Source organism: Leuresthes tenuis, unplaced genomic scaffold, assembly GCF_036924035.1.
Source record: "Leuresthes tenuis unplaced genomic scaffold, fLeuTen1.0.hap1 SCAF_4, whole genome shotgun sequence".
NCBI classification, from domain to species: Eukaryota; Metazoa; Chordata; class Actinopteri; order Atheriniformes; family Atherinopsidae; genus Leuresthes; species Leuresthes tenuis.
Genome location: NW_027325358.1, coordinates 22,737,293 through 22,757,412, shown reverse-complemented (window position 1 = coordinate 22,757,412; position 20,120 = coordinate 22,737,293). Strand labels below are relative to the sequence as shown.

Sequence of the window (20,120 nt, the reverse complement as noted above, 5' to 3'; positions counted from 1 at the left end):
GATGTGTTGTTCTCAGTCTCTTGAAATATCTTTGAGTCAACCGTTTAGTGTTTGGAGGTGTGTTCTCTGGTTCGGTAACTTGTTAAAGCTTCCAAAGCCAAACGGGTATTAATATTATTTGTCTGGTGATGTAATCAAATTGCTCTTCACCAGACAACAGTGGTGTTTTTTTCATTCAAATCTCCTTTACTCTACTGTTCACTGTCTGTAGTTTAACTTTATGATCCTTTTCAATCTTTTCACCTCTACTGGTGGCTCAAAGCAAAATATGATAGTCACTTACCATCCACAAACATATGAGACACCAATCGGAAACACTTCATCTTTAATCTGCTGAGAAACTTCCAGTAAGAGCCACAGAGCTGTACTCCAGAAGTCTCTTTCCATTTGTGAATGTATGGGATAAATCTTTTTTGGATTGTCATTTCCCTCTGTGTATTGGGCCATTTTAAGATTTATGTTATATTCACAAAAAGCTACATTTTTAATAATCGTGTAACATGTGAAGCATCATTTTCCAGTAACTTACACATACTGTACAACCATTGTTTAGGTCATTACTCAAAAAAGCAATGTATTACACAATACACATTACCTTTCTCTCTATATACAGTATATATTCCATGTAGACAGTAATTGGTTACAGTACTGCACAACACTCAGCCATTACCTGAAATGCATTGTCACCGAACTGCCAGTTAACAATGTAACATTCAGCTCTATATATGACAAAAATAGGACATAAACAATAAAAGGTCTCCATTGCTATCCTCTCGTATGGCACACTCATAATGGGTAATGGTTGTAACTGGCCTCTGTCTGAAACTTTGGTGGGCGCTACACTCTGACATTCATGGCAGGTCTTACAGTATTCCATTACTTCTCTGTACAAACCTGGCCAATGGAAGCGTTGAGCAATGCGGTCATAGGTCTTGGCCTGGAATGGTATGGCCCAAATGTAAAATTATCTGACGATGCTCTTTTGGAACAACAAGTCTGGGTTTGTCACTGTCAGCCAAATACAAAAGATTCTTTTATGATGAAGGGATCCCCAATAATACTACTCAGTCCCCCTGAGAGTGCTTCCCTTCTAGTACATGTGCTTTAGCAAAAATAGGTTTTAGAGAGGAATCATTCATCTGACTTTCTTTGAAATTGTCTGGGATTTGCCATGAAGGTTCTATTAGTGGGGTTACAGGGAGAGTAGGTTCAGGATTTTCCCTTTTACCATACCCCCCTCTTCATACAAACTATCATCTGCGTTTGGCAGTGGTTCTTAGTAGCAGAGCGGGTAACTACAGCACAGGAGTATGCTACTGAGTTTTGTTGGACTAAGTTGTCTAAGATGGGCAAATCTTCACCAAGGATCACATCATAAGCTAGGTAACCTAGGACTCCAACAGTTAACAGGAAAGCTTGGCCTTCAACCTCAATGATCACATCTGCTGTTGGATAATCTTTCTTACATCCATGAACACATGATATTTACACTTCGCTCAAAGTTAGCATGTGCATTTACCAATAAGCTGGATTTCACCAAAGTTTGTGAGCTACCGGTGTCAGCGAGAGCCTTTGCCACATCATCATTAACCGTCACCTCCACTACATGTTTATGGGGACCCATAACAGTATAATGAATATTACTATGATCACTGTCTGGACGAGGTACAGCACACAATTCAACACATTTAGATTTTTTTTTAAAGGACACACTGAAGCTTTGTGGCCAGGTTGCTGACAGTAGAAACATACCAAGTAGTTAGATCTTAAGTTGGAATGAGCAGGTTTCTTACCGGCCGCAGTATACACACTGTTGATATCAGGAAATCTACAAAGTTTGCTTTCTTCAAACCTTGGTTTACCAACAGTCATTCTTTTCTCCGAGGAGTTCCGGTGAGCAGCTGTGTAGTGTTCTGCCAGGTCCGCTGCCTCTTCTCCAGTCTGGGGATTGTGTTCCTTAACCCAGGTGCGGATATCAGGATGGAGCACACGGAGGTACTGCTCCAAAATGATTACTTCCCCAATCTGCTCCTTTGTGCGGGTTTGCGGTCGCATCCATCGTCTATGAAGTCCCTTAATCCGGTTGTACTTTTCTCTGACCGTCTCTCCCAATCGTACTTCGGAAACGCTACCTATAGGTTTCTTTGGTTACATTGCACTTCATTAACACTACAGATTTAATAGCTTCATAAGATTCAGACTGTTCTTCATCCATTCCAGCTTTTCCTGTCAGCAAGATGACCACTCTGGCTGCCTACTCAACTGGCTGCCATCCCCATGTTCTGGCTATCCGTCCAAACCCGAACAAAGAAACTCTCTGGGTCTTCACCTTCTTTGAAATGAGGTATTTTAGGATCCCCAACATGGCATCTCGTAGCACTCGGTGGCGAAGCATGTTCTTGATGCTGAACTGGAAGCTGCCGTGAAGTGGAGTTGGGCCTTTGAGTTTGATGTGGAGTGACCTTTTCAGGTTGGACACTTGTCTTTTGGAGTCTGGAAGTTCCAGTCTGCAGCCTTTGAAGACCAGCAGTCATGGAGAGAGGAAATTGATCAGGGCCTTCATATTGTTCTTCTGAGGACCAGTCCTGCATAGACCTTGGTACCATGTCAATTCTTAGTTGCTTAATCTGTTCGAAAAGTACTGCTTCAGTCTGTTTAGATAAACGCATAAACTCTCATTTCCTCGAAAAAGCTTAGTTCAGAGAGTTCTTGACTTTCACCATTGACCACAGCCATCTTAGGTCGTACCACTGGTTCTTCTTCCCCTTCAGCCGCTGTGGCTCCGTCTGTTGGAGGCACAAATTCCATTGTCTTTTCCTCAATGTTTGCCAGGGTGGCTTTTCTTGCCGAACGGGCTCTTCCACGTCCTACATCTTTCATTTACCCAGGGGTCTGCCGCTGACTCTTCACAGACATTTGAGATCCCACTTCTGACACCATTTGTAGTATAGTGAGAGATGCAGGGGTCCAAAAGCATCACGCTGGTCAGGAGGTGTACAGAGAACAAATTGACTTGTATTAACTAAACAAACGTAGCCTTTTAACAAAGGGAAAACGGGGTGTTGGTCTTCCCATAGCACATAAAAACATACCCCATTCCACCCGACTGAACAAATCCCAACATACATTTATATTCTCTGATAGGCCTCCTCTCCAGTTCAAATGAGCCTATCAGAGTAGATCTGTGCATAAGAGGACGGACATCATTAAGAATGAAATCATACATATCTTAATTTGTTTGTGCCAACAAATACAAATTAACTCCTGCAAAATAAATAAAGAAAATATAGTTCATTCAAAACTAATCCACAAAATGTACAACATAAATAATCCAACTTAATTAACTGAAAATATTTCCACCCATTTTGTCCACCAATCACAACAATCCCCACCTCTTTCTGGTCTCAATAAAGGGAGACCTATAGAGGCAAGCTCCCTCTTTGTGCCCATGCCCAGATGCACACAGGACTGGAGAGACCAGGTGACAAACAACATTGTTTAACAGTTATCTATCTGACCCAGCATACAGTGAGGAAGTTAGCTCTTCCTCACACCATGTTAAAAAAGGCTGTGTATCACTGTGAATATCAATCCTGATTAGAGAATGTGATTAAAAACTTTCTACACAATTCACAGGTCTGGGGATCCACTTGTAGAAAACTTCTCTCAAGAACTGTTGCAGTTCTTATCAATTAGAACAGCATTTGATGGACTTCTGGTGTGATAAGACTAAACATTCGTGAGACGGGCTCTACCTGCAGTTTGTCATTGATGGTTTTAGTTGACTAGTGATGGCCATAGATGTCCAATCATCTGCTCAGCTCAGTATTTTGAAAAAGTGCCTGAGCAATTCCAAAAATTGTTGAAAGGTGAAAGTGTTGCCTGAATTTCATGATAATATTCAAAGTTTACTCAGAAGGCCACAAAGAATTGTGGACTAATGACTTGAGTGTTCAATCTCAGTCTTGGGATCCCTGAGATGAGTTATTCTATTTATTTAGTTTTCTTTTAGTTTAACTTCAAACTATCTTTGTCCCATATTGCATACCCTCCCTGGATGTGGGAGAGATGCGAATATGATCAGAAAGTCACACCGTTGAATATTAAATGTTGAATGTATTCTAGTGACCGGTCGCCAAGCATGGAGAAAGGTTGTGTTTTCAAAAATATATCAGTGTGCCTCATTTCCTGTAGAATGAACACATTATTTATTCAGTTGTAAGGGAGAGGAGTGACTCTTGTGGGACTTGTGTGTCTACTGCAGGGATGTCCACATCCGGTCCTTGAGGGCCGCCGTCCTGCAGGTTTTAGATGTTTCCCTGCTTCAACACACCTGATTCAGATCAATGCATCATTAACAGGTTTGCGCAGAACTTAACAATCTTTTGAAGAGATCCATTTCATCTGAATCAGGTGTGTTGAAGCAGGGAAAAGTGTAAAACCAGCAGGACGGCGGCCCTCGAGGACCGACTTTGGACAGCCCTGGTCTAATGAGTGACAGTGTACGACTGAATGATTAAACTAACCTGACCTACTTCATGAGGGACAATCTTGGTCTGATAATGGAGAATCAGCAAATAGGTCAAACTTCGAGATGACAATTACAGTTTAAATTCCAAATACCAACCCTTTTACTTTCTGACAAAGTTTTGTTATTTCCAAGATCAGGTTTGGAAACACTGTGGGCAGAGCCGTTTGGGAGCAGCTTTGTAAATGGGACACAAATTTCTACTAGCATTAGAGACGGTTGGCAACACAAGTAGTTTCAGGAATCCTATCCCTGCGATCCAGTCTGATTAGTTATTAGAGGTAGTAAGCCAGCAGTTTATGGTTCAATACAAAATGAGTCAAACCTAGATAACCGAAGACCTGTCTCGTAAGCATTTTCCTTGTATTATCAGTTTCAGGAACTGATGCAATAAAAATGAAGGAAATAATGAAATTTCAAAGCTCAAATTACAAAGTTGCGTAATTATGGACATGTATTAGCTGTAAAGTAGAGCAGTGAAGAACCATTGACCATCACGCATCTTTCAATTCTTACAGCAATCATAAAGTTGGAAATAAGAAATGGAGATTCTTTCAAAAAAAGATTGCACTAGGATATCACACTTGACATTTGAAAAGTTATTGTACTGTTTGAGCTATTTCTAGCTCTTTTTCTTTCTCAACTGGGAGAGCTGACTATGATGTACTAAACTTTCCAGAGTTCCAAATAATGTCATGTCAAGTTAGATGAAAAAACTTAACACTGAAAAAATGTTTTTCTTGATGTCTTTTTGTTTTTTCCTTTTGGTGGATGTCATGTTGAAATTGATTTGTTTCTGGAAGATATTGTGTGATATCACTGTGTGGTGATCAGATCAAATATGCTTATTATATTACATTTGAGTCATTTTGTTCCACAGACATGTTACTTCATATTCTCTTGTTTGTGGGGGTTTTGGTGACCTCTGAGGGGCTTGAATCCCTTGTTGCTGCTTCTCTACAAACAGGTAAAATGCTGATTATACATACTAATGTGTATTTTTTTTTATATCCAATCATTTTTATACTTGTTGCCATGTAACCTAATTGTGTCATGTTTCTCCAGTTGTTTCAGTACAACTTACTTATCCAGCCTTATGTTGCTCCATCCCAGCTTTTGAGACATGTTGCTGCCATCAAATTCAAGATTAACTAATATTTATCATGAAACAGTAAAATGTCTCACTTTAAACATTTGTTTTGTTGTCTTATGAATAAAATATTGTTTGTCATTTGCAAATCATTGCCTTCCATTTATATTAACATTTCAGTTTTTATTATACTTTTTGTAGTATTGGTTGTACCTCACTGCTAACTTATGAAATCTGACCTTAATTAAAAAAAATGACTCTCCCCCACCCAAAAGGTACCAGGAATGTCAACACAACAAGGAGTATCAGGAGTGACAGAGCCAGATATGTAGCCAGGAGCTGTAAAGAGGTCCAGTCTATATATGGTGAACAAGAAGGTAAGCATCAGACATGACCTCGCAGAAATGTTTCACTATGCATTTTCAGTCTCCTCAAATGTACATTTTGAAAAAATCTTTGGCATGAAGCTCAAGCCAGTGACCAGGAGAAAAACAAAGGTGGAGAATTTCTCCTTTCATAATTTACTGTTTTCAGATGGGTTGTACTACCTGACCACAGTCAATGGCATGCGATATCAGACTTTCTGCGACATGACCACTGCTGGAGGTGGCTGGACACTGGTGGCCAGTGTCCATGAGAACTGCATTCTGGGAAAGTGCACAGTGGGCGATCGCTGGTCCAGTCAGCAGGGTGACAATGCTAATATTCCAGATGGAGATGGGAACTGGTCCAACAGAAATACTTTTGGAGTAGCAGAGAGTGCCACTTCTGATGATTTAAAGGTAAATTGGACCAATAACACAGGTTGAGTGAACTCGGTACAAACCTCCGTTACATCTTTGTACACAGAGTAAAAGTGACTTTTTCATTGATATATTTTCCAGATTAACTGTTCCTTATAGACTATATTTATTTTTGATAATAACAGAGCGCCATAGTGACATACTAAAAATCAATTTGGCTTTAGATGATCAGGTGAAAACTTAATTGCCTTCCAACGGCTGACCGCATACTTTCTCATAGTATCAAGACAAGTAGTAAAAGCTAAGTGACAAATGAGAGTGGATTTACTTCTCTGTAAAAGGGTGAGTCTACTCACCAAAGATGAGTATCTAAAAAATTCAAACATTGACACCTTAATCAAGCCATACAAATTTTCTGTACGCTGCAGATTGCCTTTAAATCACAATAAGTATACTTCCCCTTTTGAGACTAACAGGTCTCTATATGGGCAGAAAACAACAGCATTTACTGTGGTCAGTAAATGTAAGAAAGTAAATAAAAATCCCTAAACTCTACATGAATACCTGTTTACAGTCTTTGAAAAGTTGTTTATAGACTGTGAGGAGAACTTTACTTGTCAATTGTCATACTCTTATTGGTTGATAAAAGTCAGTCTCAATGTGTGCTTTAAGTTGATCCCAACTGAAATGTGATGTAAACCATAATTGGAGATGATGACATCATTGTGCTCTTTCATAGAATCCAGGCTACTATGACATCATAGCGGAGGACATGTCTGTGTGGCATGTTCCCAACAACTTTCCGCTGGAGCACTGGAAACTGGGAGCTATCCTCCGCTACCATACCAATAACCGCTTTCTTAGTCTGTACAAAGGAAACCTTTTGAATCTCTTCAAGGTAATTTATTCACACATGTTAAATTGGGACTTCGATAAGGTCAAAGGTCCAAACTACACTAGAAAACATGCAGTCTCACATACCCTTGCGGACATGACTGAAGGTCAAAGTGTCACATTCACATAAATACTGTGCCCTTGCTGCTACTTTACTTAGTTTGTCTAGGTTTGATTAAATCTTTTTTGTTCCCCTTTTCTCTGCAGCCATTCTCCCTTTAATTGTTTCACTGTTTATTTGACCTGCTTATCATGGAAATATCAAAATGAGATTGGAATAAAAGACATTTATTCTATCCGTTGTTGGTGACCTACAAAAATCATTAAACAAACCTGCAAATCTACTCAAACATGCATTCATGTCAAGTCACATTTTTTCCAGCAATATCCAGTGAGATACAACATTGGCTCATGCTCCCAAAGAGGACCAGCTATTCCCATTGTGTATGACCATGGAGACAAAGAATCCACCACATCTCTATATGGACCAAATTCAAGAGGTAAGAAGCTTAAAAGATCAAAACGAAGATAATGAATAGTTCTTTCACCACTGCATGTGGATGAGCATAAGAGTCTAAATTATTTGAATAGACCATGATTTATAAATGAAAATCAGAACTTGTGTATCTTCTTCTGTTCGTATGAAAGCGGAGTTTGAGCCAGGCTTCATCACATTCAGAGCAATAAACCATGAACGAGCAGCCATGGCTATCTGCTCTGGGGTCAAACCAACGGGATGCAACACTGAACATGTGAGTGTGAACAAATCTTTGCACGTATGCTGTAAGTGAGTCAGTGCAACAAATGGTACACACTCTAACAGCCCTTTTTTTTAATCTATGTGTGCAGTATTGCATAGGAGGAGGAGGACATTTCCCTGAAAGCCCAGTACAGTGTGGAGACTTCACAGCGTTCGACTGGGGGAGTGGCTGGAGCGCCTCCAAAGAGATGACTGAAGCTGCTGTCTTACTGTTCTACCGTTGAGAGGATAATTTAGTCAATTGTATTCAAGCAGCACATCAGAAAAGATGGTATTTCAGTACTGTGTATTTGATTAAACTGTTGGGCTAATTCATTGGAATGTGTCTCTGGACACAAAGAAGTAATGCTGCAATTCATGATCATTATCTTAGCCCCTAACCCGTGGATACACTTTTGTTGGAAGCTATATAAACAAACCCGCTGAGGCTGCTCACAGTTAACCATTCTGTGTCTGTGTTCATTTTAATCTTTCTGGACACTCAGCTGAAGACTTCTCTGACATAAGGGATCTTGTGTGCCTTCATCTCATCTGTGACCACATATTGATTGGAATAAAGTAACCTTTACATCACCTAGGTAAAGGAAACAAGTATGTGCTTCCACATGGAACATTACATGTTTTCTGATGACAAAATGTTGCTCAAAGAAAACATTAAAAATATTCATTTTACTCAGATCATGGACAAAAGATCAACAACTAGTGTTACATCCTAAAGTGGATAACGATGATCATCTTTGGTGACAAAACTGAGCCAACATGTCTGAGGTCTTGAGAGAACATGTATAAATATGTAGAACAATGAGAAGAGGTTAAAGTGGTGCCATCATGAGCAATGGAACATGTAAAATCCCTGTTCTGCGAAGTTTGGAGACAGTCAGAAACTTCAAGGCATTGAACCCAGAGAAGTACATTTGACAAACTGGAAAAATATCTGTTCAAAAGGACCTAATATAGGCAAATAAAGCTAATGTTCTGGTTGTAGAAATAAAATGCATTTATATTTCCCCATAACTGTAGGAGTTAATAGGACAGGTTGTCTGTAAATTGCAACCTCAAAATCAGAAAGTTGGGATGGTATGGATGATGCAAAAGCGCAGTGAATCATATTTATTTACTCACTAACTTTTTACTTCCTGACTTTTATTTCAGTACAGACAGTAAGAGTCATATCAGGTGTTATTTTGTCCTGTTCTTTCTGCAAACACTTCTTAAAATGTTAAGTAAAAGGATGTCGCTGCATTTTTCTGGTAAAATTCTCTACACATTCTCTGTTGGGGACAGCTAAGGCCTGCAGGATGACCAGTACAGTATCTGCACCCTCTTTTTTCTCAGTTTCACTTTCAAGTTTTTATTGTCAAAGGGGCATGTGTTCAGTTATCTCAGTGAACCTTTCTGTGAATATATGGGATAAATCTATTTGAATTTGCCTTGTCCCTCTGCGAGTTGGGCAACTTGAAGATTTAGATTTATTTTATATTTGGTTCGGTTTGGTTTAAAATCAGTGGAGCTCCCTGAAAAAGATTCTTTGCCATGTTAAAAAAGGATTTCTCACTGTGAATATTAGTCCTGATTAGAGAATGTGATAAAAACATTCTACACAATTCACAGGTCTGAGGATCCACTCGCAGAAAACTTCAATCAAGAACTGTTGCAGTTCTTATCAATTAGAACAGCATTTGATGGACTTTTGGTGTGATAAGACTCAACATTCGTGAGACAGGCTTTACCTGCAGTGTGTCATTGATCATTGATGGTTTTAGTTGACTAGTGATGGCCATAGATGTCCAATCATCTGCTCAGATCAGTATTTTGTAAAAGTGCCTAAGCAATTCCAAAAATTGTTAAAAGATGAAAGTGTTGCCTGAATTTCATGATAATATTCAAAGTTTACTTAGAAGGCCACAAAGAATTGTGGACTAATGACTAATTGGACTATTAATTTTTGTGTGTTCAATCTGAGGCTTGGGATACCCGGGGGATGTTATTTATGCAATCGATTCTTTTATTTTCTTTGTGTTCTTTTTAGCTTGATTGGCTTGATAATGGAGAATCAGCAAATAGGTCAAACTTTGAGAGAACAGTTCATCACAGTTTTATTTCCAAATTCCAACCCTTTTACTTTCTGACAGATTCCATTTTGTTATTTCCAAGATTAGGTTTGGAGACAGTGTGAGCAAAGCCGTATGGGAGCAGCTGTTGGCATTTCCCTTTTGGTAAATTACACACATTTGTAAATGGAACACAAATTTCTACTAGCATTAGAGACGGTTGGCAACACAAGTAGTTTCAGGAAGCCTATCCCTGTGATCCAGTCTGGTTTGTTATCAGAGGTAGTAAGCCAGTAGAGTTTATTATGGTTCAATACAAAATTAGTCTAACCTAGATAACAGAAGACCTTGGACAGTTTATCATTCTGTCTCGTAAGCCTTTTCCTTGTGTACTTCTGCAATAAAAATGGAAATAATAAGGAAATTTCAAGGCTCAAATTACAAAGTTGCGTAATTATGGACATATATTAGCTGTAAAGTAGAGTGGTGAAGAAGTATTGACCATCACGCATCTTTCAGATCTTACAGCGATCATAAGGTAGGAAATAAGAAATTTAAAAAAAGATTTGCACTAGGATATCACACTTGACATTTGAAAAGGTTTTGTTTTATAATAAGAGTTATTGTACTGTTTGAGCTATTTCTAGGTCTTTTTCTTTTGAAAACTGGGAGAGCTGACTATGATCTACTAAACTTTCTAGAGTTTATATAATTTCCAAATAACTGTTTTTGTCTTGAAACATTGTGTCAAGCTAAACTAAGCTTTTAACACTGAAGAAATTTTTACTTATTCATGTCTATTTGTTATTTTTTTCCTTTTGGTGGATGTCATGTTGAAATTGATTTGTTTCTGGAAGATATAATACTGTGTGGTGATCAGATCAAATATGCTTATTATATTACATTTGAGTCATTTTGTTCCACAGACATGTTACTTCATATTCTCTTGTTTGTGGGGGTTTTGGTGACCTCTGAGGGGCTTGAATCCCTTGTTCCTGCTTCTCAACAAACAGGTAAAATCCTCATTATACATTATATATACATTATACACACTAAAGTGCATTTTTTTATATTCAATCACTTTTATACGTGTTGCCATTTAACAACACCAGTTGTTTAACAATTCCAGTTGTTTCAGTACAACTTACTTATCCAGCCTTATGTTGCCCCATCCAAACTTTTTTGAGACATGTTGCTGCCATCAAATTCAAGATTAACTAATATTTATCATGAAACAGTAAAATGTCTCACTTTCAACATATATAATTTTTCCTATGTCGTCTTATGAACAAAATATTGTTTTAGTCAATATTTTTCAGAGCGTACCTACTTTCTTTGCAGTTTGGGTTGTACTTCACTGCTAAGTTTCTTATGAAATCTGACCTTATTTCAGAAATTGAGACTCTTGCCCACACAAAAGGTACCAGGAATGTCAACACAACTTGGAGTCTCAGGAGGACAAATTTGCGGAAACTGAGTGACAGAGCCAGATATGTAGCCAGTAGCTGTAAAGAGATCCAGTCCATATACGGTGAACAAGAAGGTAAGCATCAGGCATGACCTTGCAGAAATGTTTCAATATGCATTTTCAATCTCCTGAAATGTACATTTTGAAAACATCTTTGGCATGAAGCTCAAGCCAGTGACCAGGAGATAAACATAAAGGTGGAGAATTTCTCCTTTCATAATTTACTATGTTTTCAGATGGGTTGTATTACCTGACCACAGCCAATGGCATGCGATATCAGACTTTCTGCGACATGACCACTGCTGGAGGTGGCTGGACACTGGTGGCCAGTGTCCATGAGAACTTCATTCAGGGAAAGTGCACAGTGGGCGATCGCTGGTCCAGTCAGCAGGGTAACAATGCTAATCTGCCAGATGGAGAAAGGAACTGGTCCAACAGAAATACTTTTGGAGTAGCAGAGAGTGCCACTTCTGATGATTTTAAGGTAAATTGGACCAATAACACAGGTTGAATGAACTCTGTACAAGCCTCCCTGTTACATCTTTGCACACACAGGGTAAAAGTATGACTTTTTCATTGATATATTTGTCAAGCAAACTGTTCCTTATAGACTATATTTATTTTTGATAATAATAGAGCACCATAGTGAAATATACTCCAAATCAGTTTAGCTTCAGATGATCAGGTCAAAACTTACTTGCATTCCAGCTATGAGCTATTGAGCAGAGCATAGAGGAGGATGCCTTTCTTGTGCTCCTGCAAAAATAGCAATAAATCTTGACTAAAATAGCAACTACAATTGGTAAATAAGTGATTAATCTAAAGAGATTATCGTTGGGATACAAGCGCAAGAGTAGAGAAGCGGTATGAGTCATCCCTAGCATGGCATGGCGGAAGTTAAATAAATACAAGTTCGGGCCCAGTGCGCCTCGGCCTGCAAGAAGCATGAGGCAGACTACGTTTACGCCAGGTAACTCAGACCCACCATCGCCCACCCAGACGGAAGGTTTAAGGATGGCAGCCGACGAATTTAAAGTGGATGTATCATCCATCAGGGGAGAGATCTCCATAATTATTAGAGAGGAACTTAGTGCGCTGGCGGAGGATTTCAACATTCAGAAATTGAAAGGCGGACTGTCGACATGGTCAGACAATGTGGTTTCACTGCAATCTACGGTGACTAACCTTCAAAAACAAGTGGTCACCCTTAAAGACTGGTGTGAGGATATGGAGGGCAGGATGAGATGGGGCAACATCCGAATAACCAGCATTGATGAACAGCCAGACTCAAGCTCACTGATAGCCGTGTCAAAAGTTATTAGAGAAGCTCTGCAGATGGACTGGGACATCAAAATAGACCACTCACACATTGCATCGCATCGCAACCCCTTGGACAACAGGAGACCGAGAGAAGCCACGAGTACGGTGTACATTTTAGGACATCCTCAGGATCAGGCTTCAGCGTCATACCTCAGATGAAAAGGTGTCACACTCGCACCAAAAGGCTTCATAAAAAAAGTTTTCACAATGAACGGCCTCAGAAAAAAAAAGTCATACTCAACGGTTTCAGCTCAAAAGCTCTCATATAAAACAGCTTCAGCTCAAATGTTGTCATTTAAAACGGCATCAACTCAAACGTTGTCATTTAAAACGGCTTCAGCTCAAACGTTGTCATTTAAAACAGCAAGAAAACAGCAAGCATCTAACACGGCGCAGAGAGTAAAGTTACAGGACACCTTTGTCACAAAACCTGTTAAAATAGCAGAATCCTTTGCAGGGTTTTATAAAAGTTTATATAAGAATACAGACACTTGCTCGGATGATACGAAACTTGCAGAATTTCTGAATCACATACAATTTCCTGAACTTACAGAGTCTGCAGCAGAGGAGTTAGATAGGCCAATTGAAAAATGGGAGATCAAGCAGGTGATTTCATCTCTCAAAAACAATAAAAGCCCAGTGGATGTCTTCACAAAGCTTTTTATCTTACTGCTAGGAGTGCTCCTAACTCACGCTAAACCATTTTACGTAGGAGTTTTTCCTTAAAAGTAATTGACAAAGCCGCTGAGACCTACTTATACTAAGGATAAACACACCAAAAGTGTCCTGAGCGACCGAGGCGGCCAGCTGCCATTCATTTTCAATTAAGGCTGGCATCAATGAGAGGCCGGTGTTGTGAGCGACGCGTTGTGAGCTTCGTGAGGTTCTTGAGCGTCATGAGCTTTGAAAGTTGAGAGAGGCTCAACTTCATGCAAATGAGCAGTGACGCGATGGTGGCAATAGCCAATTGTGGGCCGATCTGGATTCCAAAGGCGGAAAATCCAATGCTATCACATAGCAATAATATGCTATATTGTTCAGACAAGTTTAGTGTGTGGTGAGTTTGGTGAGGAGGTCATCAAACTGGCTTTTATCCATTCGAAAATAGCACTGGAACCAAACATCATCGAAGCAGAGCTCCTGAATCAGCTGGTGAAATTTTCCGTGGAGGGGCCGGTTTCTCAGGATGTTATAGACCCAGATGGACCGACAGCAACGACAGCAATTGCCATAAAGTTGGCTGTGTAGTTGCTAATGGTCCAAAGGAAACCGGATAAACGGTTGCTTGTGGTCTAGAAAGGGTGTTAATGGTTTAGTTTATGGCACGGCTGACTGATGGTTGCGATATTCCTAAATCGTCGGCATTGCAAACTTGTTGCTGTTGAGAAATAGTCGGGGACGTTATTGCATCCCACACTGATTCTACCACAAATTTAATATCCTCATGATTTAGCCTATATCTCTTCATCAATTTGCAGTCCTCCATTGCCTCAAAAACATTTCGTCTCGCTGCAGCCATTTTCTGATTCTTTGTGAATAGGCCTTACTGAGTTAGGAGTCTTCTCAAAGACTTTTAAGCTCTCCTACAGTTAGGTTCTACTTTTAGCCCTAAGATCCATTGTGAATACAGCCACAGGTCCAGATAGATATATTAATGAATTTTACAAGACATTCAAAGATTTGCTGACACCGTTGTTCGAAAAGGTAGACCGTCATGCACTTGAATCAAAAATTATGGCACCATCCTGGAATGAGGAATGATCCCACTAGGGCTGGGTAACAAACTTCGGTTCTTTTAAGGCACCGACCGAAATGCTTCGGTAGTACCGAGTAACAAAACATGCCTCGTCTTTCGGTGCCAAGTTTCAGTACCCAGAGATTAATCATGTGATCAAGAACTGATCATGCTACCCTCGATTGGCTGTATTAACGTTACACTTTGCCGCATAAAGGAAAATGTGGTTACGCCCACAGACGGGGTTCACGTGTATCTGCGTTGGTAACTGTAGTTGTGTGTGTGTCGCCGAACCGGTTAAACAATGCCATCGAGGTCAAAAGCGTGGCTCCATTTCACCAAGATTGATGCCAATATTGCGCGATGCAATATATGCCAAAAAGTCATCGCTGCTAAGGCCAGCAACACGACTAATTTAATTAATTATTTGACCGTGCACAAAATCAATTTAAGAGCAGAAAGTTGCTCCGTGTTTGACTGCAAGAAGGGCAGACCGCAACCATCTTCCTCTCAGCATTCAAGTCAGCCTGTGGACGCCACAGAGCCCTAGCAGCATAATTCAAAATCTCCACCACTGGACTCGGCTTCATCTAAGAGTACCGAGGACGGCACAGTGTGTGGCATTTCAACAGGTAAATTAACATTCAGCGAAATCCGGCAGTAATCTCAATGTTACTGCAACTTAATCAGTGCAGAAAGCAGACATGTTGACTTTTCTGAAGAAAAACTGCTAAGTGAAAAGTATTAGACACCAACCTGTCACCTGTTTGCAACTGTTTTGCACTGGAAATTATTTGTTATAATTTTTTTCTGTAAGAAAACTGCTTGGATTGGAAAAATAGATAGACAACTTTATTAATCCCCTTTAGGAGGTTCCCTCCGGGAAATTGAAATGCTGAGCTGAAAAATAAAACTGAAGATTTGTACTGTTATGTGCAATGTAATTTCCTTTTTGTTAGAATTGATATTATAAAATTGGTATCGACAAAAGTATCGTTCAGGAACCGGTATCGAAGTGAAGGTATCGATATTGGTACCGGAATCGAAAAATTTTGACTGATACCCAGCCCTAGATCCCACTGACTGTCAATCCTACAGACCAATATCACTGCTGAATGGGGACCTGTGTATATTAACGGCAGTCCTGGCCAGGCGGGTTAATCAGATAATCACTCAAATAATCCTTCCTGACCAGACTGGATTCATCACTGGGAGATATTACGGATATAATGTATGCTTCTCACTAAACATAATATCTCATCAGCAAGATAGGAAATTAGAATCAGAATTTAATTTGATTCATTTAAACAAAAGGCAAGAACAAAAGGCAAGAACAAAAGGCGCGGCTGAGCCGGATATCAAAAATATTAAACTGTGGAAAAACAGAACAAAACAAAACAAGACAAGACAAGACTATGACTGTGGAAAATATGGGCAAAAATCTGACCTGACCAAACTTGAACAAATGTGAACCTGATTCATAGAGAGAGGTGAGGAATCTGCCTGGAACCTGGAAACATGACAAAAACAAAACTCAAAATGTGACTTGACAATATAAAAGGAATTGTAATTAATGAAGAGGAACACAAATTATCACTTTATGTTGATGATGTAATTCTGTATCTGACAAAACCTGCATTAACAATCCCGTATTTGAAAAGATACATTTCCAAGTTTGGTTTTATTCAGGATACAAGGTAAATGTGGAGAAAACTATGGCCATGGATATAAATGGCACAATCCCACATAGTGTAAAGCTTCAGAGTGGATTTAAATGGCCCATGGAAGGTATCAAATACTTAGGTATATACACTCCCCCATCTCTGCAGAATTTGTTTGATGCTGATTAAAGTAAAATAATTCGGAGCATTAATAATGATCTAGAATGGCGGTCTATGCTCCCCGTCTATACTGAGGCCCATTGAAAGTATACATATGAATATTCTACCCAGATTACTTTACGTGTTTCAAATGTTACCTATAGAAATTCCAAAATCTATATACAATAATTTGGAGAAAATTATGTAAAAATTTATATGGCCAAAAAAAGTGCCCTAGACTTCGACTTAAAACCCTACAGTTATCAAAATCAAAGGGCGGTCTTAAACTCCAAAATCTAATATATTATTTCTGGGCTGCACAAATGAAGCCTATGATAGCGTGGCTTCAGAACAATATAGACACATGTTGGCTTAACATAGAAAAAAGTCTATGCTTGCTAAAATCTCTGCAAGACCTACCCTTCATCGATGCTCCCATAAAGGAAATGGCAACTTGGACTAAGAACATTCTTAAAATTTGGATTAAAGTACAGTCGACTTTTGGATTACCAACACAAATATCATCATTAATCAGCATTAGATCTATGAAGAGCTTTACACCTAATAATTTGGACATTGGCTTCAGAAGGTGATCAGGGTATGGCCTGGTTTATCTGCACAAGTTATTCAGTTTAGGTAATCTAAGAACATTTGAGCAGTTGAGAAATGGTTATGGTCTTCCTAAGACGGATTTCTACCGATATCTGCAATTTATAGCATTTCTGACAGGGCACAAGGAATGGGGAAAACTCATAAAAACTTCTCCTATCAAACAGTTACTAATAAAAATACAAACAGGAAGTAGAGATAGAAAATTGATTAGCAGAGTCTACAATATATTTTTAAACCATGAATACACAAAATTCCTTACAAATAAAGCAGAGATGGGAGGCAGAAATGAATATGGTTATATCGCAGGAGGCCTGGAAGGAGGTCCATAAAAATAGCACACCTGGTCACAAGTTCAAATATATGGAGGGAGTTTAAGTGGAAAATAATTGTTAAATTTTTCAGGACTATAGTATCAAGTATGAGCCATTCACATTCCAGTTTATGCTGGAGAAATTGTGGAGCACATACTACTAATCATAGCCATATATTCTGGTTATGTCCCAAACTAAAAACATTCTGGGGAGAGGAATTTGATGTTCTTAAAGAGGTTTTCCAACAGGAAATACAGTACTTCAGGATCCTACTGTGGCTCTATTAGGAGTGCTGCCTAAAGGATTGAATGGGGGCTCCGAGAAATATCTTTTAAATATATTACTTACAGCAGCCCTGAAGTGTATAACTATTAGATGGTTGAAACCAACCTCCCCTTCATATAACATATGGATCCAGAAGGTTTGGGACCTCTATCAGATGGAGCACATTACAGATTTATTAAGGCTCCAAAAGTCCAGCTTTACTAAACGGTGGAGTCCTGTCATGTCTTTATCAATACAATAAGACTAGACAATAAGACAATAAGAATAGCTTGTGTAAGTCCTGCTGGTTCCTGATTACTTATTTGTATGTGTGCTTATATATATGAATGTCTTTATTTGTTTTTGTTTGGTTTTTATTTGCTTGTAATCTTAATTTGGATATAATGTGTACAATTGTCATCTGCAGCTGCATAGATAATAGTGTATATACTGAATTTTGTCGCTGAAAACCCATTAAAAAAAGTTAAAAAGCAAACAAACAAAAAAAACAGTCTTCCATCTTTGTTCCCTACACACAATGATTATAGTTTAATTTCTCTGGTCTTAGAGTCTCAGAGGGAGAGACTTCTAAAAATTTATTTAAATTTCTAATATTATGTACACTGCAGATTGCCTTTAAATCACAACAACGACATATATACATCCCCTTTTGAGACTAACAGGTCTCTAGCTAGGAAGAAAGCAACAACATTTACTGTGGTCAGTAAATGTAAGAAAGTAAATGAAAAAAAAAAAAAAAAAACTCCACCTGTATGCTTGTTTATGATCTTTGAAAAGTTGTTGTTTATAGACTGTGAGGAGAGCTTTACTTGTCAATTAACTGTTATCCTCTTATTAGTTAATAGAAAAGTCTCAGTTTGTGTTTTAAGTGAAACATAAACTGAAATGTGATGTAAACCATAATTAGAGATGATGACATCATTGTGTGCTCTTTCATAGAATCCAGGCTACTATGACATCATAGCAGAGGACATGTCTGTGTGGCATGTTCCCAACAACTTTCCGCTGGAGCACTGGAAACTGGGAGCTATCCTCCGCTACCATACCAATAACCACTTTCTTAGTCTGTACAAGGGAAACCTTTTGAATCTTTTCAAGGTAACTTATTCACGCAGATGTTAAATTGGGACTTCGATAAGGTCAAAAGTCCAAACTACACTAGAAAACATACAGTCTCACATACCCTTGTGGACATGACTGAAGGTGAAAGTGTCACATTCACATAAATACTGTGCCCTTGCTGCTACTTTAGTTAATTTATTCATTTGTGTAGGTTTGATGAAACATTTTTGTTCCCCTTTTCTCTGCAGCCATTCTCCCTTTAATTGTTTCACTGTTGATTTGACCTCATCCTGGAAATATCGAAATGAAATGAGAGTTTTGTGGTTCACAATGGAAAGCCATTTATTCTATCTGTTGTTGGTGACCTACAAAATCATTAAACAAACCTGCAAATCTACTCATACATGCATTCATGTCAAGTCACATTTTTCCAGCAATATCCAGTGAGATACAACATTGGCTCATGCTCCCAAAGAGGACCAGCTATTCCCATTGTGTATGACCATGGAGACAAAAAGTCTACCGCATATTTTTATGGACCGAATTCAAGAGGTAAGAAGCTCAAAAAAGATAAAAATGAAGATAATGAATAATGAAGTTCTTTCATCATTACATGTGGATGAGCATAAAAGTCTACATTATTTTCACAGACTATGATTTATAAATGAAAATCAGAACTTGTGTATCTTCTTCTGTTCGTATGAAAGCGGAGTTTGAGCCAGGCTTCATCACATTCAGAGCAATAAACAATGAACGAGCAGCCATGGCTATCTGTTCTGGGGTCAAACCAACGGGATGTCACACTGAACATGTGAGTGTGAACCAATCTTTGCACATATACTGTAAGTGAGTCAGTGGATCAAATGGTACACACTCTAACAGCCCTTTTTTATCTGTGTGCAGTATTGCATAGGAGGAGGAGGATATTTCCCCCAAAGCTCAAGACAGTGTGGAGACTTCACAGCATTTGACTGGGGCGGTGGTGCGAGCGCCTCCAAAGCGATGATTGAAGCTGCTGTCTTACTGTTCTACCGTTGAGAGGATTATTTAGCAGTAAAATAGTCAATTGTATTCAAGCATTGTATTTCAGTACTGTGTATTTGATTAAACTGTAGGGCTAATTCATTATAGTGTCTCTGGACACAAAGAGGTAATGCTGCAATTCATGATCAATATTTTGGCCCCTAACCCGTGGAGACACTTTTGTTGGAAGCTCTATCAACAATAACTCCTGTTATGTGTTTGAGGCTGCTCACAGTCAACCCTTCTGAGTCTCTGTGTTCATTTTAATCTTTCTGGACACTCAGCTGAAGACTTCTGTCTGACATAAGTGATCTTGTGTGCCTTCATGTGGGCGGAATAAAGTAAAGTTTACGTCACCTAGTTAAAGGAAACTCGCAAGCATGTGCTTCCACATGGAACATTACATGTGGAAGCTGCT

The 20,120-nt window shown here is 39.0% G+C and overlaps 2 protein-coding genes across 3 annotated transcripts; both read left to right on the top strand.

The window, feature by feature from the left end:
* Nucleotides 1–5,408: 5,408 nt before the first annotated feature.
* On the top strand, nt 5,409–8,588 carry LOC140304576 (intelectin-like). The gene is made up of 6 exons (XM_072383261.1): nt 5,409–5,495; nt 6,153–6,400; nt 7,101–7,259; nt 7,638–7,755; nt 7,904–8,007; nt 8,105–8,588. Exons 1-6 carry the CDS (start codon nt 5,411–5,413, stop codon nt 8,237–8,239), a joined length of 849 nt encoding a protein of 282 aa, XP_072239362.1. The 5' UTR covers nt 5,409–5,410; the 3' UTR covers nt 8,240–8,588.
* Nucleotides 8,589–9,608: 1,020 nt separating this feature from the next.
* Nucleotides 9,609–19,941, top strand: LOC140304575 (intelectin-like). 2 transcript variants are annotated; one of them, XM_072383259.1, is made up of 8 exons: nt 9,609–10,231; nt 10,993–11,079; nt 11,460–11,609; nt 11,771–12,018; nt 18,557–18,715; nt 19,114–19,231; nt 19,387–19,490; nt 19,583–19,941. In XM_072383259.1, exons 2-8 carry the CDS (start codon nt 10,995–10,997, stop codon nt 19,715–19,717), a joined length of 999 nt encoding a protein of 332 aa, XP_072239360.1. In that variant the 5' UTR covers nt 9,609–10,231; nt 10,993–10,994; the 3' UTR covers nt 19,718–19,941. The 2 variants fall into 2 exon arrangements, with proteins under 2 accessions (XP_072239360.1, XP_072239361.1); XM_072383260.1 differs by lacking the exon at nt 9,609–10,231 and adding an exon at nt 10,535–10,604.
* The last annotated feature ends 179 nt before the right edge of the window (nt 19,942–20,120 follow it).

What these genes read in the sequence shown, in the direction of transcription:
- LOC140304576 (XM_072383261.1), top strand. Translation starts at nt 5,411, where the DNA reads ATGTTACTTCATATTCTCTTGTTTGTGGGGGTTTTGGTGACCTCTGAG. An exon ending in CCACTTCTGATGATTTAAAG is followed by an intron (nt 6,401 to 7,100) that starts GTAAATTGGACC and finishes GCTCTTTCATAG; the next exon opens with AATCCAGGCTACTATGACAT. An exon ending in CGGGATGCAACACTGAACAT is followed by an intron (nt 8,008 to 8,104) that starts GTGAGTGTGAAC and finishes CTATGTGTGCAG; the next exon opens with TATTGCATAGGAGGAGGAGG.
- LOC140304575 (XM_072383259.1), top strand. Translation starts at nt 10,995, where the DNA reads ATGTTACTTCATATTCTCTTGTTTGTGGGGGTTTTGGTGACCTCTGAG. An exon ending in TCCTGCTTCTCAACAAACAG is followed by an intron (nt 11,080 to 11,459) that starts GTAAAATCCTCA and finishes ACCTTATTTCAG; the next exon opens with AAATTGAGACTCTTGCCCAC. An exon ending in CCACTTCTGATGATTTTAAG is followed by an intron (nt 12,019 to 18,556) that starts GTAAATTGGACC and finishes GCTCTTTCATAG; the next exon opens with AATCCAGGCTACTATGACAT.